This window comes from Sturnus vulgaris, chromosome 1 (genome assembly GCF_052056855.1).
Source record: "Sturnus vulgaris isolate bStuVul1 chromosome 1, bStuVul1.hap1, whole genome shotgun sequence".
Classification (NCBI taxonomy): Eukaryota; Metazoa; Chordata; class Aves; order Passeriformes; family Sturnidae; genus Sturnus; species Sturnus vulgaris.
The window spans coordinates 46,992,712-47,019,221 of NC_142243.1; the positions used below are offsets into that span (position 1 = coordinate 46,992,712).

At 35.2% G+C, this 26,510-nt stretch overlaps 1 protein-coding gene across 9 annotated transcripts in view; it reads left to right on the plus strand.

Annotated features, from left to right (window-relative positions):
- Window positions 1–26,510, plus strand: part of BBS9 (Bardet-Biedl syndrome 9) — a 312,895-nt gene that overhangs the window by 82,508 nt on the left and 203,877 nt on the right. For all 9 annotated transcript variants that reach the window (XR_015804090.1, XM_088165881.1, XM_088165909.1 and 6 more), the window contains one exon: window positions 1,131–1,283. Coding sequence is in view for 8 of the 9 variants with exons in the window: in XM_088165881.1 (XP_088022007.1) it covers window positions 1,131–1,283 (153 nt within the window). In the remaining variant the exon portion in view is untranslated. The remainder of the gene's footprint in view (window positions 1–1,130; window positions 1,284–26,510) is intronic.

The window sequence follows — 26,510 nt, forward strand, 5'->3', positions numbered from 1 at the left end:
TCAAATAATTTGAGAGTAAAAAATATTGATTTTTTTTTAAAGTGAGTCTTATTATAGAAATACCTTAAACTTAGGCTTCTTTAGATTGTATAACAAGCTTAAATACAGTGAAGTTTGAAATACAGGTGTGATTTCTGGGGCACTAATTTAGACTCTATGTTGCAGCTGACTCTTTTGAAATTTCTGAATTTTTACTGTAATTATCTGATCTTAAAAATGTCAAATGATCTATTAAAGGCATTCTTATTCTTCCATCCTTGTTAGTTTCAACACATTGGTTTTTGGCAGGTTTATGAGAATATTACCTGAGTTATCTCTTACCTGAGATGTCTCTTTTTTTCCTATTATTTCTAGTAAAACTTCATAGTGTTTATTTTTCCCTTAGCACCTCTGAACTGTTTTTCATAATAATGTACTGACAGAATGACATTTGCTTATTTTAAAATATAATCTGGTATGTAAATTAAAGAAACTTACCTTTTCTCTTTAATTTGGGGCACTTTTGCTTGCTTTTGGAAAGCTGTGTTTCTTGAGGTTTCTTCTGCTAGTTATAATTTAAGCTGTACATAGGTATCACAGCTTTTTGAAAGACTCATCTTTGGTAATTTTTATTTTTGAGGCATATACTGAAAAATGTACATCAAGTGCTGTAGTAAAAAAAATTCCTATTTTATCTTTTAAATGTTCTTTTTTTGAACACTTCAAGGAATTTTGTTGCTGTTAGCTAATCAATATAGATAAAGGGAAAAAGGGTTTAACTTCAGAAAAAGTTGATCATTCAAACAGTACAGAATTCAGTACTTCTGTTCATACTAAGGGAATAACCATTTGCTTTCTACTGCAATGAATATCAAGTCTAGTACATTGTATATGTGTTGTAAATAGCACACCATACTAAGAAGAAGCCTTTGTGTCTTGGTGGTGAAATTACATTCTTGTTAATAGGCTTCTTGATGAGATATTTATGCATTTTCACAAGTTATTATTGCTGTTGACAATTAGTTTTGATTTCAGTAGTAAATGATAATTCTTGAAAGTGTTAAGCTTTACGAGGTGTATTTCATTTGGAATGTGCATGCGTAAATGTATGTGACCCTTAACCTGTATTCTTGAAAACCCTTAAATTGCAGCTACGTTTGAATGCTGAGAAATATCAGGAGCTATTATCTGAAAGGGCTGTACAGTTTCGAGCTATTGAGCGGCGACTGCTGACACGATTCAAAGACAAAACTCCAGCTCCTCTTCAACATCTGGACACCTTGCTAGAAGGAACATTCAGAGAGGTCAGTGCAGTTTGATTACGAGCCTAACCTTTCTTTATCTTGTTGGTAAAACCTGGCTTAAAGCGCATAGGCTATGCTTTCCTGGTTACATTTACCATCCAAGAGACCAGGAAGCAGTAATTTGTTTAACCTATTAGTCCCTGTAACTTTCCAGATGATTTGCAATAGTTTTATTTAATCTGTGACCACAAAGTCTTTACTCCTGGATCATACCAGCTTGACAGCACATCATTCTTTCCTAACTGATGTTGATAGTGTAAATATTTTATAGTTCATGTGAAAATATTTTATAGTTCATAGCTTGTGTAAATATTTTATGGTACACTGTAAACTGGTGGAATAGTTTGGCTGGTGTAACATTCACAACAAATTGTCTGAGACTGACCATGTCCTTCCTATGGGGATATATGTTCTAATCATTTCAGAATGTGATATCTGCAGAAGAGCAGTGTTTTCAAAAAAGAAATCCTACCCACACCATCCCCATACTGGACAAAGAGTAAATGAATTTTTCCTCCTGCCTCAGCTCTGCATTGGTTTAGGATAACTTTTTCATGGTTTGTCCCCTTTTTAAAGAAGTTATTTTACATCTTTTGTGCTTTTCTGTTGGAGGATCTGATTTTACTTTCTGACATGCCTTGTTTGAGAAGCTGAGGCATAAATAGAGTCCTTACTGGAAAAAAGACTTACCTTTGCAGTGTTGTATATCGCAACAACTAAAATCCAAAAGCATTAAGGAAAAGTATTTTCCTCTACTGTTTCAGCTAAGAAAACAATTCTTTAAATTGGAGAAAATTCCATGTATGCTTATATGTAAGTCAGATTAGCTTTTATTCCAGTCTATACTGAGTTCACAGTAATATTCCAGTCTTTACTGAGTTCACATGAGATGAACTTTAAGTTTGAAACTGGGGATTTTCTGGTTGCTTTAATATTGTACTAGATGAGTTATTCTTTAGCACTTTGAAATGGCATGACTAAATAAGCCTGAAAGGGAGTTTCTTGAGTCTGCTTTTGCTGTGTAGAATTTTTTCCTTTAAATTTCGCTTCAGTTTTCTTGTGTAGTTGATTTGAAAGCTGAATTCTGAGAATATGGCAAAAGTCAAGTTGTTGAAATAGATGCATATAGCCAAAGGTTGTTTTATAAAGTCCTTCAAACCAACATTAGATGGGTGCTTTTCTTAACATTACTGTTGTAGGCTTTTTGAATTGGAGTTAGTATAGTTGAAAGAAGAATGAGGAAAAAGATTTCTTTTCCACGAACAAATGTTTACATTTTTTCATAATTACTTAAACTTGGTAGGTTTCTTGGTAGATTTCCTTTGTAATTTCTTTTCTTTGTGGGAATCTCTTCCAAATAAGAAATGTTGCTATTGTTACTATAAACAAAGTGTAGTAAAATGGGGATGGCCATAGAGACCCCACTGCTGCATGTGTTGTTTTGAAAGTGAGAGCAGTGGGAGGATTTAATATTGACTCTTCTCTGGGGGTGAAATGAAATTGCTCAATGTTGCATTTTCTGTATTAGAAAATACCTTGTTTTCTTTAATTCAGCATCATATTCTGTCTTTATTTGAACAAGTATGTCTAATGCAAGTAGTTGAGATATTAAAAATATGGTAAATGTGTTTCTGAAAAGGAATAATGAGGCTGTTTAATGTGAAAAGTACAAAGTCTCACTCCAAAAATTATTTTAGGCATGTAGATTTTTGACATTGAAATAAGTATGCCTTTTATGTTCTCATAATTGTCTGAGAATCTCATCTCCTCTCTTACGTTAAATATTTTTATAATGAGAAAAGAAAAAAATGCCTTGTTTTATTCCCTCATTTTTCAGTAAAGTTATTGTTATGTGCAAAGCAAAGCAAGGTTTTGTTACTTCTAACATTGTGTTTTGTACTCGGAAGGGAAATGTCTATATTTTGGTTTTATAGTGTATTCCAAACCTTTTCATCTAGAGCAGAAAGGGGTTTCCAGTTAGTGAGTGTGTGATTTTATTAGTCTTTTTTAGCACAGAACCTCCAGGACTTGAGCACTATATAAATTACATTCTTAGAAGAATAATTATTATAGTGTAGGAATTTTTTTTTAATTGAAGCTTTATTATTATAACCTCTGCAAATCCACAAGGCTATAATGACACCTTGTATTGTGGCATGTATTTCCTTGCAGACATATAACCTTTTTATGAAGAACCTTTTAAATACAAATTACATAATGAATATTCAATTCATATAGTTTCATTTCCTAGGTGTGATAAATACCTACTTTAAACATGTTCTGTATGATTTCTTTGCCCACGTGCAAATTGTTACGAATTTCTGAATTGATTCAAATTTTGCAACTAAAGTAGATTGTAAGTGTTACTTTTCAGATTTTCAGCTTCAAGTAACAGTTGTGTTTGTGTGATAGGTAAGTAAATGTACACTGCATGTCAAAGTTATAGATGTCAAACTAGAGAAATTAATCAAGCTGCATTTCATTCCCTGGTAAAAAAACATTTCTATTTATGAAGTAATTTTTTGCATTAATCTTTGTACATTACCAACAAGGCAGGCTGTATTTAGTGCCCCAATAAAATTACTAATTGATCTATTGAAAGGAAACATTAGCTTTACTTTCCATCTTGACAGTAATGAAATGTGTAAGCAGGCATCAGTGTGTGAAATGACAAAAAGGTTTTATAGTTTTTGGTTTTATAGTCCTGTTTACATTTTCTTCCAGAATTTGACTTTCTGAAGTAATATTTTAGATCTGCATAGATTCTAGTGAGTGTTAACAACAGTTAACAAATAGTGACATCAGGTGTTCTATTCTGCAAGGAAAAGGAAAGCTGTTATGTACATAGTAGTCTTGTACATTTGAAATAGGAAATGTTGTTATTATGATCTTTAAGAAGGATTTGTAGGAAGGTGCTATGAAAATAATGGAAAAACTCAGTTTGCAATAGATGCTATTTATATGCCTATGAAATTCTTGATCTGCTAAAAAAAGATCAGCAGTACACTTGGACATGCTACTAGCACTTGCTCTAAGAAAGGATTTTAATTAGATGCATTTAAAAGCCGTTGAATGGCAGTTGAGATTCTATATATGTTTTGTAGTTTAAAGGACTTCAAATATGAAATGAGATTGCATCAAATTTTAATGGTAGCTGTTGTAAACAGCATGTACTTTTTATAATGCTCCCCTACTAGAGTCATACTATTGCTTGAAAGTGCGGTTTAATGATCTTTTATATCTACAATGTGTTTTCTCTCATAATAGAAAAAAATATTCATAGTTTGGCAGTAGCTGCAACTTCTTACCCTGAAATCATAATTTTCATGCATTGACTCTTGGCAAGCATTACTTGGATTTCCAAGTATAATCTGGAATTAACAAATGTCATAAAAATGAGATACTTCAATTTCTTATTTCAATCCACATGGACTTTATCCCTACTGAATATAAGCAATATTAGCTGTAAGCTGTGTTTAACCCTGTTTGGAAGCCTACCATAGTTACATTCTTTTAGGGAAGGAGAAGGAGGAATTTTAAATATGGGGTTCTCCAAGGACACTGACTGTTCTTTAACTAACCAATTTTAAATACTTAAAACATGAATCTGTGACAAGACTAAGCAGTTCCAGTTTACAAAAAAGAATGTAATTACATGGCAATCATTTCTACGTCACTTCTGTTGTTTCTATTTGTATTGCTTCTGTTTGTATTACAAATAAAGTCAGAAAAAGCAAGACAAATCATGATTTTCCCCATATCCTCACACTTCCAACATAGATAGTATAGTTCCCTTCCTGTTCTTTGATGGCACTATTACACAGTACCTCAGGATTCCCCATGATCTGAGATCTCTTTATCCCCACCCTGTAAAACCACTGACTTTATTGTGCTTTCTAATGATGAGATCTTATTTTTTACCCTTGGCCCCAGTATCCCTCCAACAGTTGACACTGTCAAGCCAGTGCACAAGTTAGTGCTGACTGGCAGCAGCCACCTACCCAGACAAGAAGGCTGATGCCCTCTGTCTCAGAAGAAACAGTTAAATAGTGTTTCTTTCCTCCCAGTCTGCTAATTAAAAAATAGAAAAAAACATACAGAGGAACGGAATGATTTCTGGCTCTTCTTGTTACTGTAAAATTTTGTGTGGTCATTGGAAATGACAGTTACTAGGAATGGACTGACGGAACAAGTCTGACATAAATGGCAAGCTCAGTTCCATAACGTTAGAGATCTAGACTTAAGAAGTATATATTTTCCAAATTGGGTCTTTTAAAAAAAAATCAGTGATACATTTTAGCTTTTCCTTCAAGTACTTTATTTGAGACCATCTTCCATTAGTAAAAGGACCTAACACACTTTTCTAACCAGAACTAATAGATGCTAAAAATTTGCTTCCTTTATTTTCTCCTAATTCAGCTATTTCTCTGTGTTCATTTTATTTATATTAGTATTGAATAACCTGTCTCTCAGAAATACTTTGCTGTAAGTTGTGATAAGGTAACTTTCAATGTGATTTCCTGATCCTACTCAGTAAACTATTAGAAGCTGACCAGATTATTCTGCTGTATTTAGTACACAGTTTGTATTTATCTTACCTTGGTCTTGCATCTTGTAAGTTCTGTATATGAACTGCATCTTGAAGAGATAAATGCACATGGGAATTTTTCACCTAAAAACTCTTCTTGAAACAAACGGAAAAGCTTCCAAATAGTCTTTCTGCTTTCAAAAGGTGCTTATGGGTTTTTCTTTTAAGGTAGTAGTAAATAACACAATTCCTACAGATTTGTTTTCCAGTGTGACTTCCCTCATCTGTTCTCCCTACTGCAAAATAAGTTTAGTTTTTTATCATCAGTCTGTTAAAAGTCATCAACAAACACAATTGCTTCCAGTTAGAGACATTATGATTCCTCATTTAGAATAAAGAAGGCAATTCCATCAGAAGGATCCATTTTAATTACTTACATGGCAGTAAACTGTATAGGAATTTGTTGCCTGTTACTGGGAAAGCTTTATCCACATGTAAAGGTAGCTCTATTCCTTGAGGTCTGTGATATGAGCTGTCCCTTCATATGCAGCCCTGGTTACTAGTTGGGCATCTTGGAGGATTCAGTAGAGACTTCTGAAGAAACAAGTGAATTTTTGTAAAGGATTTGGAATCCAGATGTCTCTAAATAAATGCACTGTTTCTTTTAATTAGTAATGTCACAGGAGTTTCCCTTTCATATGGAAATCTTGAAGAAAGGTGCATCTATTTTCAGAACTTTGTGGACTTCGTTACATAGCTGTTTCTTTGACATAGCCCAATTTAAACAGAAAGATGGATTTTCTCATGTTTTTGAGACGAAATTTAAGCAACTGCACTATGACTGCCAGCTGCAAAAACTTAAGACTGGCCCACAGTTTTATGTTGCAGCACAAGGTTGATGCTTAAGTGTCCTTACTTTTTTGTTTGTTTGTTTGGTTGGTTGGTTGGTTTTGTTTTGTTTTGCAACTGTTTTGATCCTTTTGGACCTCTTCAATCCCATATCATTTTCAGAATGACTGTACTGCATGACAGGATATGTTCTGGTCTCTAGTGTAAAAAGTTGATGTTTAGATAATCAAATCTAAAGCTACCTTTGTGGCATTCTTTTTCTCAAAGAAAGAAGAATGTTTAGAGCAGCAGACAATTAAAGCATGTTAGATGAGATTTGCAGCTTGAAGAACATGCAGCTCTTGTTAAACAGTTAAGTGTTGTTTTGTTTTGTTTTTTAATCCCTGAGCAAATGTAGAAGGCCGAGGGAAGTGCACTAAATATTCATGTTTCTTGAGATTTCACCAGAATATGTAATGAAACTAAATTTTGGACAGAACTTAAAGGAACTTAGAATCCTTCTGAGCACATCTTACTTAAACAGACAATTGTGAGGAATTTTTAGCCCAGTGTTACTGATCATGCATGTTATGTCCCTCTTTTCTTGTGGTTTGTGATTAAGCAAGAGTGTTGAAACCTTGTCAAGCAATATTTTATGTATTAAAATACTGTGTGCTGGTTCTTGTCCATTTTAGGGTATTTGACACTATCAGGCAAAGTTAGTTTTGGGTGTAAATCATTACATGATTGAGAGAACTACTTGATTCTGAATTGTACGTATGATTTCCTCTCTGAAATTTAGCACTTCATATAAAAACCAATTAACAGTTGACAAATGTTGGAGTCTGTAAGTCAAGAGTCTCTCTGAATTCTTCAGAGAGAAATCAGAATGCAGGGATTGAATTAAAACCTTTGGATGGATTGAAGTATATTAAGCCACTCACACATAAAGTAGAGGTGTAAGTTTAAGTTTTAGAATAAGTAAGCAAGTAAGAATAAGTTTTAATTGTTTTTAGAGAGTAAAGGTCTCAGATTCCAGGGTAGAAGCACGAGTTCTAGTGAACGTTGAAAAACATAGTCCTAGATATTAGGCTCCAGGAACATAGTTTTAGACATAATAAAACTATAGTAAGAATATTGCTTACGTTTTTTAGATAGAACAAGATAGAACATATGTGTAGTTTATACGTAACCTGGCGTGCTAAGAAGCTAGAATTCTGATAGGTTAAGAAGTAGTGGTTCAAGTTTGTGGGAAGTTTCTATATAGGATTCTATGCACTGGGGAGAGCTTTGCTTCACTTTGCTTTGCCTTTTGCTTTTGTTCCTGCTCTCCTCACTGCCATCATCATCACCCAAAGAAGATAGGAGCTGCCGCAGCAACATCAGCCCCGCTGGGACCTTTGGGACCAGCTTCTGCTTCTAGAAGCTCTACCAAGGCTTTAGCATGGACTTTAAGGCTTGTGACTCTTTGCCTTTCGAGACTGATGTGCCTTTGTAATAAACAACTTTATAGCAACTATTAGCTGCTTGGCTCTTTAAGGGAAAGCAACCACAACCTGACAAATGGTGCCCAGAGCACCAGAGAAATAACCAACAGACAAATATCTAAAGGTTAGCATATTTTGTCCTCCTTGTCTAACACTTGCAATCACTTTTCAGAACAGATTATTAGGTGATTTAAGCCCTCAGTTTTCCTGAGAACCTAGTTGTAACACATGGGGTTCTGGTCCAATGTCCAAGAGTTGCCTTTTGGTGGGGGTATTGTCACATACCTGGTTCACCAGCGTTCAGCATCAGCTACATGTGAATATGATTCTCTCTGGAGGCTTTACACCTGTGTCAAAGTCAAGCAAAAAGGTGTATTAATACACTTTCCTATAGTACTGCACTAATATAGCTATGTAGCTCCCAGGTGGGTATGGTTCTCCATCTCCTGTCTTTCAGCTAGGGTGAAACACTTCTGTGACCGTCTGCACCATTCTCTGCAGCTCTGTTTTAGTCTTTTCCTGTGCTGTTGGGAGCTGTACCAAGCAGTACTTCAGGTGCTCTGCTTTTGGTCTCTAGGTGTATGCTCTAGGTTTGATCTTGTATCTCTCCTGCTAAGAATTTTCTGGAGTTCAATTAAACTGGTGACAGCTCTTTAAGCTTTGTCCAGTTTCTGGTACTGAATTCCTCCTCTACTGAAAGAATGTGTATTTGACACTTGCATTACTTTATAATAATGTGAAGGAATTTTTAAATGTACATGTGTACCTGAATTTTCTTGTTATCATGAAAAATACAGACAGGTGTGTAGAAAAGAGAGCCACTCCAATTGGAAGGTGCAAAGTTATTTTTATCTGTTCAGCAAGAGATTTGGATCTCATTGCTGTGTTTGGGCTTCCTTTCTCCCCTCTTTGCTTCTGTTTTCCATTTTTCTCTGCTCTCAGTACAAGATTCCCCCAGCTATCCACCCTTACATTTGATTTTTGAGTCTGGTTCATTTCTGATTCTTGGTTGAAGACTCACATGGTTGAGCTGGCTTCTGGCTAGACAGTTTTTTTGTTCAAGGGAGCTGGAAATATTCTAAGTTAGTAATCCTTGGTGGTTTCAGACTGTTAGATAAAGTAATGTCTTTTGATATTTCCATAATGATTTCAGCACAAAGATGGAATATACATTGAAGGCAAATGCCTTTACCCTCCTTAGATGTTAGTGTTCATGTTCACATGCACATACATATCTATAACTACTTATAATTCATCATATCTTCATATTTTAGTCTTCAGAGTTGTTCCTGGGTGTCTTTTTAGTATTGTCTATATAAAATCCAGATTTCTACTTCTATGATAGTTGGTATTAACAAGTCCTGCACCTAAAATACTGTAGAAAAAATATAATTTTTCCTAATTTTTCTTCTTATCTCTTTTCCATCTACTGATTAGGAAGCCAGTCTCTTATTTTCTAATCTGTAATTTGCTACACTGTTAGGCACTGTTAGGTGTAATACAAAATACCTTCATTACAATTTTTAAAGTAAATAAATTTTCTAATGTTTTGAAAGGGAAAGTACTCTTCCTTACAGTATTTTAATACTTGCAATGTGTGGAGCACTTGGATGGTTGGTGATTTATAGTTCAGTGGCAAATAAAACTCAGTATGTTCCGTTTACTAAAACACAGGGAATGTCATTAAAGTTCCATTAATGCTTTGTTCAAGCCCCTTAACTCTTTTCCTTGCGTATTAATCAGTTGATAAAAATCTCAAAAGTGATAGTTAATGATTGAGTATTCTCTCTCCAGTGGCACTTGTGACACACAGGACCTCAGGAACTTGACATTTTGGGAATGATTCATTGCTTGATTAGTATGGACTTTTACCTCAAAGCAAAACCATTAGGGTTTATCATGCATGACTCGTAAACCAAGCTATATCACACTCTCTCCTGTAATAGTAATTTTCCCCTGATAATGTCAGTGAGAGCTACACCCATAGTATAAATTAGCTCGTTTTGGCTTGAATAAATATGCTGTTCCTTGGAGGAGTTATATTTAACTTCTCTTATTTTATTGCTCTTTCTGCTAAATGTCGTTTTTCATAGCCACTAAAAGCAGCTTGTTGGCTATTACATATAATTAAAATTCTCAATTTTACTGGCGTTCAAATAGTGTTATGTTTCTATTTCCTTAAGAGTTATTTAACTTTAACAGTGGAATACTTACAATATCATCAAAGCCCCTTTTTATTAGAAGATGTATTCAAAAAATTTCTGAAAGTAGTTAGCTGTGCTTGGGAAGCATATATTAGGATTACTGGAAAAACTCTTCTGTATTTTGATCTGTGGTAGCAATTGCTTACTTCAGTGTGGGACAGTCTTCTGACAGATTAGTCAGTTTGTGGGACAAATAGGTAAAATTTTTCACATTATCAGTAAGGTTTTTGGTCTTTGTTGTTTTTTTGTTGTTGGTTTTTTTGTTGTTGTTGTTGTGGAGGGAGTTAGACACATATAGAAGCAGGAAACAGCACAGTCATCACAAGAGAAAGAGATTGGCAGTAAAATGTTCTTCTGTGGGTAGATATGGCAGAGTGTCTCAGCTGGAGCCTGCTGGACCGCATTCAGTCTGGTCTGTCATATTTTCCACATGGGAAGGTTCCAGCTACACTGTGTTATGTCCTACAGCCCCATCTACTGAATTACTCCCCTTGAACCTGTGGATAGCCAGCTTTGAACACCCACTGCTCCATTCAAATCAGTAAAGGACCAGAGGTATAATTTTCATTATTTTTTATCCCACTGCTCTTGGGATGCAGTTCCCACTTTAGACCTGTAGCACCATTGTGACCTATTGAAGGATCCCCCGACTTTGGTACAGTCCACAGGGGTATGGGCAGATTGTGCCCTCTGGTGTAAAATGGCAGCAGTAAGAAGTGATTTTTGTCACTTGTGTTGTAAACATTCTCTGGCACTTTCTATGACATTTGTTTCATCGGCTTATGACTTTTTGAAGGGGAAGAAATAATATTCCTTTGTAGAGGTAGATCTTGTATCCTCAGCCTAATATGAGGTCACTAGACCCTGTATGAGGGCTTTCTATAGGGACTGAAAGAGACTGTGTGCATTTGAATGAGTGAAAACGGAACCGGTTGGCTACAATTCCCCAAAGAAAGGTATACTGATAAGTTTTATTTCTTTTAAAGAAATGTCGTATCAGATAATCTGAATTATTGGATACCCTTGTTGAAATTTAAATCACGGACAGTCTCTTTCACTGGGAGAAGTGTACTCCATAGGCAAGGGAGGAAATGCTACATCGTAGTGTAATCAAAACTTGAATGAAAAAATTGTTACCATCTTCATGGAAGGAGAGAAACACTCTTATTTCATGCTCCCTAGAAAGTGTTCTGTATCAGCCCTGTAATTTTGTAGTAGGAAGCATTTGAGGCATAAACATATATATACCTAAGAACTCGTGAGTGTATCTGGCAGAAATCAGTGTGACTTTGGGAGTTTCTATATGCGATCTTAGTGAAATTTCTCATTTTAATTGATTAGTCCAGCTATGATGAATTAAGTGACTAATACTTGATTATCAATTTCGTTTAAGTTCTGCATGCAGTACTATGAGCATTTTTGGTGGTTTGGGATGTAATTTTAATAGTTTGCCTTTGAGTGTCTACTGTACTTGTTTTACCAGTGTGTAGGTGGGTGCAGTGCCTTCAGATAGCTGGAATAACGTTGAACTAGATAATTTTCTGCTGTAAGGTCAAGATAAGTACACTGATTTCTTTGATATACAGTAGATGACAGTTTTGCATTTTGATGGATGTCAACTATATGTTGGTTTCAAATTCACAGAGTAAATATTTCACAGACTTTCATACTTGGATTCAGGGAAATGCCTGGTTATACATTCATTATACCACCAATAAATGCTAAGGGGGAGAGCTACATAATTCATGTAATTCAATAGCATTTTAGGCCAAACTCGGATTTAAAACCAAACAAAAAGATCTCCCTCCCCCCGAAACAAAACCAAAAACCAAACAGGAAATATGTATTTGATGGCCAAATTAAGTAAATGATTTACTCATCTAGCACTTGCAGATCTTGATATGAGTTGAGTATTGAAGTGGATTTGATAACTGTTGTAACTGTGTTGTAAACCCAGCAATACCAAGCTATTTTGTCTGCAAACTTAAGCGAAAAATGTTTTACATCGGTCGGTACAACTACTTATTTCCCTTACCATGTAGAGAATGAGTATCTAAATTACTATTCTGTTGTTCTTGAGTAGTCTTGCAAGTGTGAAATTTGATTTAGTCACTGGTGATGGCTCCCCAAAATAACTTGTATGGACCTATGTCAGAGGTGGAAAAAAGATCTCACATTCAGTCCCTTGCTCTGCACACTCCTTTTCAGCTCACTTAAGATTCTGTGTGGTATTACTTACTAGAGGCAGTATAGTAGCAGACTGTGGATTCCTGAAAAAAAAATTTCAAAAATAGTATAGGTGATTTATCAATAAAAACTAAAAATCTGTTTCCTTGTGTGTGTGTCCTTTGCAGTTAACTCAGAGCTGCTGCTGTAGCCACTACCTTTCTGCAGAAAAATGTAACTTGTGTGGTCATTCTGCCAATTTAGATCTTTTAAATAAAATGTAGAGTTTATGTTGGAGCTAAACTGTTGGTTAAATCTGTAAACTGACAAAAACAAAAGAGAAAAGAAGTTTCTCCTCCATTTCTTCCTGCCAGTTGGCATCTCAACAAGTCTATTTTATGTCTCAGTTTTGCTTAACTACTAACTTCTACAGAGTAAGTACTTCTACATAGTGAAGCCTTTAATTATTCTGTTGTGGATAGTTTAAACCAGTATGAAAAGGAGAAAGTCGGTTAATGAGGGAAAATATGGCATAATGAACTGTGGAGTTCAGAAGTCAGGAATGAAGACAGAAATTATGAGTATCATAACTACAGACATAATATTTTCAGGCTTTTATTCAATAGAATGTTCAAGCCCATTCTGCTTGCCTGGAGTTCTTTGACAAAGTTTTGTGGCTGCCAATTTCTTGGTTTAATATTAGCAATTTGTTTTAGATACAGACTTAGATACTCGTTATTTAGATATCTTAAAATTAAGTGTGTGCTTGAATTTCTTGTTGGATGGACAACAAGGACACTGAAATGTTGAGTTGACAGTTTGACCATAACAACTGTAAGCCTTCTTTGTCCAGAAGGCCTCTTGGTGAGCCTAGAAAACTGTATGCATGGCTGCTGAAGACTATACTTGCCAGTTAAATTCCAGTTAAATATGGGAAGGAGAGGTATGGAAAAAGACATTATGTATCACAGGAACTGGATTTTTTTAAATGGTATTTTTAAAGGAATCATTCAATTTCCCTTTAGGAAATTTGAAAGTATTTGGAATGGATAACGTAATTTTTGTCTTGTTCATTGTTTACGTTCTTAAGGTTAGTCTACTTAGAAAAAGCAATACCTATTAAAGGCTTTTGAATTCAGAGTAAATGAGTCTATTTACTGCTGTCAGTAGGCTTGTAATATACTTAGCTTGAAGAGGTTAACAAGCGTACCTTGGAGTGTTACTTTTATTTTCTGTTCTGTGACGCTTAGCAAAATCACATTATAAAATTGAGTAGTATTATAATGTTAAAACGTTAATTTTTTCTGCATTCCGTTAAAATTGTTGTTTTTTTTTTTCTTGTGCACTGGCCCATGCGTTTTGTATAAAACCTGTAATTTAAACACTACTCCATAGAAATGCTCTAAATTAGTAACCTTTTGCCTTTGCTATCTTAATTGCATCTCATTATTTAGTACTTAAAGAGCAAGCTCTAGCTACTGGTTAAATATTTGCTGGCTAAATAGATTTGTCATGTTAAACAAAACAGTAGTATGTTTAGGATTTCAGAGTTTTGAGAAATTATGTACTTCATGTGCTTTAACTTCTTTGAATTTTCCTTGGTTTTTCATTTCTCCTTAATGAATATTTCATTAGCTCTCTGTTGCATTTCAATAGGTAAGTGAACGTCTGCCTTAAAATAAGTATTTTGAAAAAGACTACTGTGTTTCAACATGGTCTATATCTTCTAGTTACATTTATTCCTTTTAGCTTTTATAGGCATCCGATACAGTAAATTTCTGTTTTTATCATGGAAGCAAATAGGGAGCAGATTACTTCTTGGCTACTAATGGCTATGTTTCAGATTTCTACCTCCTTTTGGGAGGAAGGCTGTGTTGTTTGATCAAAACCACGAGGAATGATATTCATTAAAACATCCGATGAATTGTCTTTTCTGACAAATTTAAAGATCACTTCTCATTGGTCTTTTCATTGTATGCAGAAATTACACTGCAGAAGTTATTAACAGCTTGCAGGATGACTTAATCTTCAGCATTTTATTCACATCCACTTGGTTGTATTTTTTGCCTTGTTTTTTTGCTTTGTTTTTTGCTATTTTTTTTTAATTTGTAAAAAAACAGGTGAAGAGATTGTAATTTATAATTGCCATCACTTAGAATTCCATAATGTTAAACTCCCTGTCACATGCAAAGGTATCCTGTTTAATTTCTTATTTTACTTTTTTTGTGTCTTTTTTTTTTTGTCCTCAAGCTCCACAGTAATGGAACCTTGTTAACAGCAGATTTGTCTATCTGACTTGATTCCTACTCAGTACCTAACTACTGCTCTCCTTATCTAGTTATTAAATTCTTGTCTGCACTGTTCATTTACTTTGGAAGCCAGTGTCTCCAAAAAGTTCCTTCACCCATTCTTCCCATACATTTTCTTAGATTGCCAGTTAAAAATTGCATACTGGCATGATTGTAGTTTGAAGTATAACTTCTCCATTTATATGTACGGTTGTAATGCCACTGACTTTATTTTTAACAAAGGCAACAGGGGCAAATGGAGAAAACACATTGCTGCAAATCTTCATCATGTTCATGTGTTTTCGATTCTGCAGGAAACCCATCTATGGAACAGATAAACATTTGCCCTCTAACGTATACTTTTGTTCCTGTAAAAATCAGTTTTAATTCCTGAAATGAATTAAACCTTTTCTCAAAAAAAGTTGAATGATAGGGGGAATACCAGCAATGCATTTCCAAGAAAACTGGTTGGCCTGTCTAATTCTAGGCTAAGTACTTCAACCTTTGAAGTACATGGTTTCTCTGAAAAGTTCTTTTTGTGTGTTGTTTTTTTATGTCACTGTTGATACATTCTATATCCATAAGCTCTGAAACCATTAGTTCACTATTCATGCAAAGGTTTGAGTGATTTGTTGCTTGTTGTCTGCATTTATTCTTGGGTTTGAATTCAGCAAGTCAGTCTGTAAAGGCAATGATTGCCTAAGAGGCTTTTTTTTCATTTATTCAAAAGTTAAAAAAAGCTCTGTGGAAACCCTTCCCCGAGAAGAGTTTTTGAGATTTATGTGGATTACAAAGCAATAAGAAGGGTCATTCCTTAATTTTCTTTACCAGCAAAAATGCCAAAAATACAATTTTAGCAGGTATTAGTAAAATTGAAAAGTATGCTTTTTGTTCAAGGACTGGTGCCAACATCTGAGTTTGCAACACCCAAGACAGGTCTAAGAGCAAAGGCTTTTTTCCTCATTGCCCTTGAAAGACTGCAAGAACATGCCTGTGATATTTCTGTTTAGTTGCATCTGTGATATTTATTTCCCCTTAAATTTTGGTGGGCTTTTTTTTGGGGGGGGGGGAGGGATTAACAGTCAGTGCAAAGGAGTTTTTACTCTCTGGGGAGAGAGGAGGGGGGAAGGAAAGAAAAAAGTAAGAACACTTTGTTTTGATCACAGGTGCATTTTTCTAGGAGGTCACATTTAATTTGTATAGCATGTTTTGGTGGTTCTGGCGCAGATCTTAAGACAGAATGAATTATCATGGAAGTTAATAACTCTGACTGTTTACACAAGCTAGAGTCTACTCTCTAGCCTAGTTAAGTTTGTTGATTTTTAAAAATTGCAACAAATGCAACTGAATTGTAACATATTATAGAAGAAATTGCAATTTTTTTTAAAAGAGAGTCAAAGTCTTGTCTCATTTTCTGTGAACGTTGTAGTAATCTATGTAGTCTATTAATTTTTCTTTTTTTTGGTATTTTGATTGTGGATCAAATGGAGGGGGCAAGGTATCTGTGCTTATGTTGCTTTTTCAGAATAAGGTGTATATCAGGTGAAGGATAGGTAAAATGATGCATTTGCAAATCCAGGTTCTTCTAATCTCTGTTTCAAGAGGCTTTTCTGTGCCTTATTGAGGCATTTAATTTATTATAGTTTTATTGTGAATTTGGGGAGCCCTCTTTAATTCTATTCTATTCTATCTAGAAATGTTTTAGGTGTTCTAACATCGAAAATAGGCCACTTTATTAGGACAAGTAAATACAGCTTTAAATGTCTAAATTCTGGTTTGACAATATATGTGCTTTGAAAGAGTACACTTCTGACAAATAATAAATTGCCCAGATTTTTGCCTCTCTCTTTTATTAACTTTTGCATTGTGTATGGAACAGATTTGCTTTCAGTGGAAAAATGTATTGTTCCAGCAGAGTGCAGCAAAAGACAAATATTGTAAATATGTTTGGATTTTCTGTCAAGAATAGGTATGTTGTAAAAAAAGAACTTAGATAAGGAGCTCATCATACAGAAAATGTCAGATTATGGAGGAAATGTATAAAATTATTGCAGTCTAGTTAATTTTTTTCTGCTATTTTTTCATTCTGAAACCTTGATAGAATTTACTAGGAAAATTATCATTAAAGAAGTGTTAATATATAATTAGGCAAATTCTAATATCTCTCAAACAATCCTGATAAGTCAAAGCAAAACTTTGAACAGTAGGTAGCTAGATGCTACTGGTTAGTACTTTACTTGAGGCCGGACTGCAATCTGATGGAAGAGCTAAAATGACAATTCAAGATTCTCACCTTCTTCCCCATACTTAAGCTATTAGCCTCCCTTGTCTTTTATAATTTTAGCTACTAATATTTGTTTCTTTGGTGGTTTTTGGTGTTTGTTTCTTTTGTTTTGTTCTGGATATTTTCCTGCATGATTGCTTAGAAGTTTGCAAGTCTAATGATTTTGGCCTTTGTTTCACTATAACATACAAACATTTTTCTTTAGCCTTTTAAAGCTTTAATTTAATTGACCCCATTAAGAAAAGATTATATAGTTTCTGTGACCCTCCAAAATGTAAGTAAGAGTAGTATGCAAATAGAACTATCTGGATAATACAATTTGAGTCAGTCTTCAGGAAATCTTGAAGGGAAATTCCTAATGATGCCAAAGGATTCTTGCACATTTCCTTGCATGTGTCTGCATGTCTAAACTCACCTAAGGATGCCTTTTTTTTTAATATAGGCAAAACTTTGCTGGATAGCAGCAATATAGAAGAAGTGAGGACACCATCTAAAAGCATAGTTTTTTTATAACACTGGACTCAGTAGTAGTTTTCAGAAACTGAAAAGAAGAACTTTAGCCTGAAAACACGTTGATGAGTCTAAGAACGACATCTATTCTGTATTTTCTTAGCTAAATATGTGTATTCAAAAATTGCAAATGAAAATGGATGTATAAAATATTTCTTAAGAAATCTCAAAGGAAAGCGGTTTTCCTTAACCTGTCTGTTAAAACTCATATAATTTAAATCAAGCCATAGATTTTTACTAATAGTTTCTAGTGTTGTTCCCATGTCAGAATCTGGATTTAGAGTTGTAAGCAGGCTTATGTTTTCACTGTTCGGGTTGCAGCCTAATCCCCTGGTCCTTCTGATCCGGATTTTCAAAATGCCTTGGACTGCCAAAGTTGAAGTGGGAACTGTTCCCAAACAGTTCATTCTCAGCTCATTAATCAACATGAGCAGGTCAAATGATAGGCTAAGGATGAGTGAGTCTGCTGGGATCCCCATCCAGTCATTTGTGGGCACTGGTGACCCATCACCCCCGCAGTCTGCCTCCCATCTGTCACCGGGTCCCCATCCCCTCTTGCCACCAGTGGCCCTTCCCTGACACTTTTGCCCAGTAGAAGAGCAGGGTTAGTTGCACCAGTCCCTTCCCTGTCCTCAGATGAGGACAATTACCCAGGGCACAGTGGTAGAAGTAGTGTACGGATAAACTGATGTTACTGTGCTGAAGGGTTAGGGATGTTTGGAGAGAAATCAGATCAGGGCTTTTAGGAGGCTATCCCAACATTTCAGTCTGCTGCAACCAATAGTTCCCTAATTCTCCCATGTCCTCTGGCTCTAGCAGCTGTTCGTAACAGCCTGTGAGATATGCTGAATGGTTTTCTTCTACTGTGACTTTGGATCTCTCTGATGGCAGTAAAGAAAAGTTTCTGTTAAATTTGAAAATTCCTGTGTTTGTTTCTGATCAGATTGTTCAATACAGTGTGAAGTAATTAAATTTTTGTAGTACCTACAGACTCCAGATAGTGTCAAGACATCCAGTGTACTGCATGTTCTGCAAGCACAGAATAAAGGTTTTCTTTTTTTTATTCCTCCTGAAGATCTTGCCATTTCAGTTCACCAAATCCCAACCAAGATTTTAATTTAACAGGTCTACTATCCTTGGATAAGAATGGGGGCCAGAATGATAAGAACATGGAGGTATTTAGCAAAGCTGTTACACAATAAGATGAATCTTTTTCATTTATTGGCTTTTAATGCTGTTCTTTGTTTAAATTTTTGGATCTGTCTCAGTCTGTAGTCTGAAGGGAATAAGTTACTGACCTTTCCCAAACCAGAAAAACTTCACAGAGCAAGAATGGTGCAAAGCTCATCTGGTATTTTTCTGGCCTTAGCTTTGTAAAGATTTTATTTACAAGAAGACAGGGGGAATATATTTAAGAAGCACTCACTAAAGAGAAAATATGATTGTTGGAATGGCCATTATTCCTGTGAAAGTAATACTTAATTTTACAAAGCACATTGTTCGTTTCAGTAAACTAAAGAAAAAGTGGTCAACAAATACAAGCCATACAGTTCACAAAGAACAGTTTAAAATTCTCTCCAAATAGTGTGGGACATGTGGCAATGACTAATTTTAGGCCTGCCCTACAGTATTCTTTTGCTCTTAACATTTCTTTTGTGGTAGTACACTGTTGTCACACTCAAGTTGGAACCTTTCTCTATGGGTAGTCCAAACTTAAATTACCAATCATTGCCTCAAATACTGTATTTCTCTTTCTTTTTGTAGCATAATGGGCACCTTCACACTGATGGACTTTTACTTATTTTTTACTTTCTAACTGATTGGAAATTGGAAAGAAGGAAATACATTAAAAAAAGTTTTGAATGCAGACAAAAAAACACCTTGTTGTTTTACAGAAGCATTTCTTTAATACTATAAAAATGATTATTTTAAATTGGCACTGACTAGAGTCAGCAGCTGGCCTCTGACTTTGCCTTCAGGCAGGGTCATCTGTATATCTGCCAGCAGAATGGGCTTTCTTGTGAAGGTAGTTTTTATTTGTATTTTCAGGTGCTGGTTGCCTCATGAATTCTGCTAGGAAGACCACTGGTAGATATGAAATCACAATTTGAAAAACTTGCAGAGTTTACAGGAGGCTGATATCAATATATCATTGAAAAGATATAATAACAACAACAATAATATAATGAGCCTGAACATAGTCATAAAAGTCTTTTGTATTGAGGAGTCTTTGGGATAATCATTACCCCTTGGTGGTTATCATGACGGGATTTGATAGGTTGGTTCTGAAATTAATATATGACAAAGTCTTTAATCTTTGAGAACCACTTTCTGTAACTGAAATGAAGACTTCAAAAATTGAGCAAGTGGGAAGAATGTTCTAAGAAAGTGTCTACAAAGAATATGCTCACTGTTTATTTTTTTGAGATAGGAAGAGAAGGTGGAATGATAACTTGAAGAGAATATGATGTGCCTGTGTTTTTTTGCTTCAGTGATGATACAAACTATATGCCCCTGGACTGACTATAGCATGTCAACTGCATGCAGGGAAAGAGAGTTTCAAGGTCCTGGAATACAGAGATGTCTTTGTAATCATGATATGAAAACCTTTACAGACTTTTTTTTTACTTTTCCAAGCATTGCAGTTAGTAGGGGATATTTATGATATGCACAGAGTCTGATTGTCCTTCTACTGAAGGAGATCTGAACCTTGGATGGATTTGTGAAGCCCCCGGGAGAGGTGAGTGCAGACAATTTTGAAGTAAAGTATTGTGTAGGAAAGCACTTCTACCTATAGTTCTCAGTGCTAGTGAGACTAACAAAGATCAATCTTTGGGAGGTAGATATGTGTGAAAGGTTGTTATTTTCCATAAGAAAATAAGAATTCAGGAAGACTGAAGGCCAGAGAAGTGTAGTAGGGATTGTACATGGGGTAAAAGATAGGTAAGACACTGAAGAGAGGAAGAGAATTTGGAACTTTCAGACAAAATGAAAGTTTCAAATTCTTACACATCCATCTCAATACACATCCAATTTACTCTTAATTTTTAAATCCAAATTATCTATGGAGGCCTGTAAATTATTTAAAGCGGGACTGGGCATTTAGATTTTGTGTGTTGTGATTGGGAGAAAAAGCAGGGAGGGAGGGGAAGAATTTCCAGCAAGTACAAAAGCTAGTCATGCTTCAAAGAAATAATAAATATTTGGTAAAGGGAGAGCAACATTTATGCTGCTTTTAAACTTTTGTCACTCAGTTGATTTTTTTTTCATCTAGTAAAGATAATAAATGAATAATCATAAAAGATTTGTGTTTGGAAGTTCTTCCTTGGTGTTCATGAAGAGTATTTCTTTTCCATCAGCCTTTTACACTGTAGCATTGATTGGTGTGTGTAATGTATTATTCATTCTGTTCTAGTTTCATCCCATTAGCAATGCCAACATTATGCTGAATTCTTCAGTGGTGATCTTATATGAAGTCTTTGTACAGCAAGTTCTGTACTGTGGTTGAGATCCTGTTTCACATTTAATGACAAGATAGAGTGGACCGTAGCACCTTATTGATACCACTCAGACTTTGTTCCCTTTCTTCCCTCCAAAGAAATGAGAATTGTAAGCGTACTGTAGACCTATAAAGCCAAATTGTGAAAGGCAGAAAGTATATCAGAACTGATTTATTTTTGGTTCTTATATCTTTGTTTCCCTGGTAGCTAATGCCTTTAGAAGAGCCAAATGACTAAACCCATCATATTGAAAAATAGCAAGAGCAGAATTAAAAACAGCCTTCAGATAAAAAAAGTTTGGCATTTTGGTCTACATGTGTGATCCTATGGGTACAATTTTGAACATGTAAATTGTTCTGTGTAGAGCTGATTTAAATATGTACCAAAACCAACTGCTCATCATGGTTAAGATTACTGAAGAATTGCCTAATCTAGTACAAAAAAAAAGTATTTCATTTTTATCTTTAATATTTACTTCTTTATAATTTACTACAGGAATTTTTTTTGTGTGGAATAGGCCCTGCTCAACATGCATCAGATTCAATGATAACCTGCTCATTGACTGTCTGATTTAGGCCTGCTGTGCTCAGGTGAATACTTAAGGTTTGGGGTTTTTTTGTTCTGAAAAACAAAGGACTTCTCCATAGACTTTTCTGAGAATCTAGGTCATAATAAATTGAAAGCTTTAGACAGGTGAATGAAGATTAATTTAAAAATACTGTAGTTCCTAAATACTTATGATGTAGAACAAGAAGGAAATAAAAATAGTAGTTTGAAGAATTTTTTTAATCAAACCTTTTCATTTTTTTAAACAGCTGCATAAAAAAGGAAACAGTCTCTTCTTGGCATGAATACGTAGGGAAAAAATCCCATGCTTTAAGGTAGATACGTCATGAAGGAGAAATGGTTGACATCTGTGAAACTGCATTTGGATTTTTTCTTTGTGAACAGGAAGAGCCTGAACAAAGGTGGGAGGTCTGCTGGGGAAATTGGAAGCTTGCAAATCAACCATACCCACAATTCTGAAAATAATGAGGGTGGCAAAGATTTTAAGGAATAAATAAGATGAAACAAGACAGAGAGCTTGAGGGACAAAAGGAATAGAATCAGTAGTCAAGGAAAAGTACACCAAAGGAACACAAGCCAAAAGTTGTACTTTTAAATTATGGTGGTAGTGGAGGGTGATTATTTTTGGTTGAAAACGAGTGCTTATTCCAAGAGGCAGGATTGTACTATGGTCTTTATTGAAGCTGGGGAAAAGACTTACTCAACCTGTTGGAGAATAATTAGGCAAGCATTCTTTACCAAGCTCTAGGTGATCTGAAAGACACTTGTCTTACATAAGCAGATCTTTTTCCGTTTCTCTAAAAAGGAAATGTGTATGCTGGAACTTATGTCAATAAAACACTGACCCTTCAGAGCTTAAATGGATGTGAAGTAGAGAAAAATCAGTTATTTACAGCAGTGTTGTCATGTCTTAATTATAGTAAAATTGTGTGTGTGAGATGTTGAATAGATTTAATATAGAAAATCTGGGTAAGTTAGTATTTCAGTAAAAGCTTATATATTAATGTTTTCTTTGCTTTTACCATAGTTTTTATAGAATAGACTGATTCGTTGCCTAACGTGTTTATAGGCAGTTTTTCAGAAACATGCTTGAGGAGACTGAGTGCTTAAAATAATTCATTAATTGTTGAATGCTCATATGTTACGTCAGAAAATTATAACAACTTAAAAAAAAATAATTAATCAAAATCCAAATTAAAACCGTATAGGATGAATCTATTTGCATGCAAAAACTGGAGAAGACGCTCAATATTCTGTCTGGTTCAATAATCAGTGAAACCCACTCCCCAGGGTATTTCCTTCCCGTATACCTGATATTATCCAGCATATGAGGAAAAAAGATTTTTATAATACCTTGTGTGGTATTTGACCTTCATAATAGTCGTTACATCTGAATGCTTTCCATTGAATAGCACAGTTATGGGGAAAGAATTTGGTCTGGCCAGAGTAGGATATGTCATAGCCAAAGAGCTCAGTGGATTGTAAGATATTTCTTCTCACTGTCTTGCAGTTTGTATTAATTTATTTTCTGGCATTATAAATTTTGCATTCCCTACTTCATTTGGGTCCAGCTTTGGTGTGTGCCATTCCAGGGTCTTTTCATACTGATGGCTAGGGAGTTTAATAGGAATTAAGGAGGGTTGGGACCTGGAATCACAGTTTCTAGGGCAGTGCTTTAACTCCTCTGTAGAGGGTCCAGCATAACGATACAGAGCATCAATTAGATGCTTTCCTGGATTTGGCTTTCTGAGTCTTTAGTGGGTAGCAGGAGCTACTGTAAAGCCCCAAGCTCCCATGGTCTTGCCAGCTACAGTGTGCTGAGCCAGCAGTAGAGATATAGAGACAATATAAACACGTGGTGGTGTTTTGTGCTGGAACCTGCTGGTCCCAATAAAAAAGGCTCTCACACTCCATAAGGCATCATTCACAATGCTGTTCACATGCTGTAAAAAGCATCCCTTTAGATGCTGGGAAGTCCAGGACCATCTCCAACCTATGTGCAGTGTGCTGGGCAGACACCCCCTGTGGAAAAGATTCTCCCTTTTGGTCATTCCAGCTATTAAAGGATTATCTAGGAAAACAAGCAAACAGCTCATTTTAATTTCTACAATAGAAATGGAATTATGGTCTTGGGAGACCTCGCTGTATTTCAGGTGAAGACAAGGCCATGCAAATGATGCAATTGCTGATATAGAGGTGGAGCTGCCAACAGGCTCTTCTGCACAATGCATTGGTTCCATGTGTCCAGTGGCCTAGGCATTTGGGCCACACAACACAGGCCTGAAGACCACACTGGGTGTGCAGCACAGCACTGGCCTGGGCCTCTGCACATGAAATGTTATATGGATCACAGACTCCTCGCGTTCCATGGTCAGAGGATCGATACAGATGTAAAATTCAAATGAAGTCCAGTACATGAGTTTTTTTAGGTACTACTCAATAAAAATTAGTGTTTAGCTTTTAAAGTAATTATATATATTAGTATATAGATATAAATTACTCAGAAATATGGCAGGTGGTAAATGTCAATTATTCCTACCTCCAGGAAGGTAAGACTTTATTAGCAGCACAAACTGATTGCATACAAACCTTACCAATCTGTTTTTAGCAAATACCAAATAACAGTAAGGAAATTTAACAGCTAGCATATAATTATGCCTTTGTTCTGTAAACAGGTTTCCCTTTCTTTCAAGTTTAATACTCTTAGAGCCAGATTTTTCTTGCTTACTTCAAAATGATAAAACAGCAGTTGAAAAAACCCGATAATTAGGTCCAGCAGGCAGTCTCTGTCACTTAGATGTTTGCAATTTATGCATTGCATGTAATTACTTACATTGTGGGCAATGTGACCCAGTGAATGTACTTGGCGATCTGGTACTGGGAGATCTGAATATTTTTCAGCTTTACTATGACAGCTCTTACAATCTTAAGTTGCTGCACTTTAGAGTATGGTACTATGATGCATGCGCTGAAAGTGCAATAAAAGTAGTAAGTGCTATTTCCAAATAATAGTGTAGTAAGAGGACATTGAGGCTCAATCTTTAACCATATTGAGTAAATTAAGATATTCTGTAGTCTTAGGAAATTTCTTCTCCATTTGCCTTTCTTTCTCTTTTCAGTTTTTCAACTATATACTCTTATTTAAAGTATTTTTGTGTAATATTTGCAAACTGTGCTCCATATCAATGTTTGAAATACTCTATTTGCATTTTTAATGCTTTGATTAACTAGTTGGAGTTGATTGTCCTCTGGGACCTTTGTCCAGATACTTGATTTTTCAATTGAACAAAAACCAACCATCTCACCATTAATTAAAAAAAAGTGTAAAAAATCCAGCAACAGGAATAAATACTGTTTTAGCATCAACGTTTTACTGTGTATTTTAGTATGTTTCAAAAGCAATATTTCTTCCAGGTTGGTTTGCTAAATTTTGATCCTTACAGTTTTCCGGTCAAAGATTCTAAAGGCAGAGGCTTAGAGCTGTGTAAGGAAAAAAGTAAGTAACACATTGGCAGATTAATCTGTGACATTCAACCTCTAGATGTAAAAAACCCTTGATGGACTGTGTTAGATAGTTTTGCTCATGGGATGCTCTATTGTAGAAATTTTGAGTATTCCTTCAAATGTAGCTTGGGATCCAGATGTGACTCCTGTTTTATCATCCATTTGAACTGCTGATTGATTTTAGCGGTGAAGTTGTAAACCTGGAGCATAAGAAAATGAAATTTTCCATGTCTTCACAAATTTCACATTACAAGCTTGGGGGGTGTGTAAGAAGTAGTAGGAAGACTGATGAAAAATGATGTTCGGTTAAATACGACTATCAGTTTTCCAGTGTAACAGAGGTGCAAAAAGGTCTTTGTGAGGACTCAGTGAATTATGGCGAAGCAGTAGTGCGCTACTAGAAGAATTGCACTAAGGTGGACCATGAGGAAATTTGGGAGTACTTATGCTTTGCTGAGGGTTTGTTATGGTTTGTGTTTGTCTTTTTTTCTCGAAGCGAAAGGTATACTGAAGTTTACTAAGACCGTACAGTTATGTACTTACTGTAGAGAACTTTACGGCTGAAATAGTAGGAGAAACTGTACTCAATCACTGGTTTTAAAGCTAATGCTACTACCATAATGGATGTCTTGTTCTAACTCAAGGTTGTTGTAATATTGAGAGCATACTTAAGGTAGTGATTTCATAACACATCTGAAAAGAATAATTACTAAAATATTCCAGCTTAAGCTGGAAGTAATGTTATTACTTGAATTGTATTTTCTTCCACAATTTTATTTAATTTGTTGTCCTTTAAAGCCTACAAATCTAGATGTCCAGGAGCCGATTTTTGGCGTCCTGAATGTCAACTGCAGATACATCTCTTTCATGCTCTATTTTTTTTCTACTTTCCTATTTCTGCCACATTAAACTCATTTTTTTAATGCTTTTACTACACATGCAGCATTATTCATTATTCTGGAGAACGCTGTCCCTTCTCTGGAGTTCTTTAGGTTTTTTGATTGAGTATTTTTCCATCAGAAAATGCCAAAACTAAAATTGGCCTGTTAATTAGTATTAGCCCACCTCCAGGCTTTCACAATTATTTGTAGTTGTCAGACAGTTCTATCAGACTTCTGTATGGAGTATATGTGAATATTTCTTGCTCATCTAGAAATCTAAAGTGATTTGTATTTCCTAATACAGAATAAAGGAGGAAATTTGGAAAGGTAGCATTTTGAAATTAAGAACTTGAAATTGTATTTTCCACTCTTGATATTTTTGGGTTTAAAATGGTTTTGTATTGTTTATTTTGATAGCATGACTGTCTCAAAGCTCAAACACCACAAAATTAAGTGGCTCAAAAATGGAATGGTTTCATA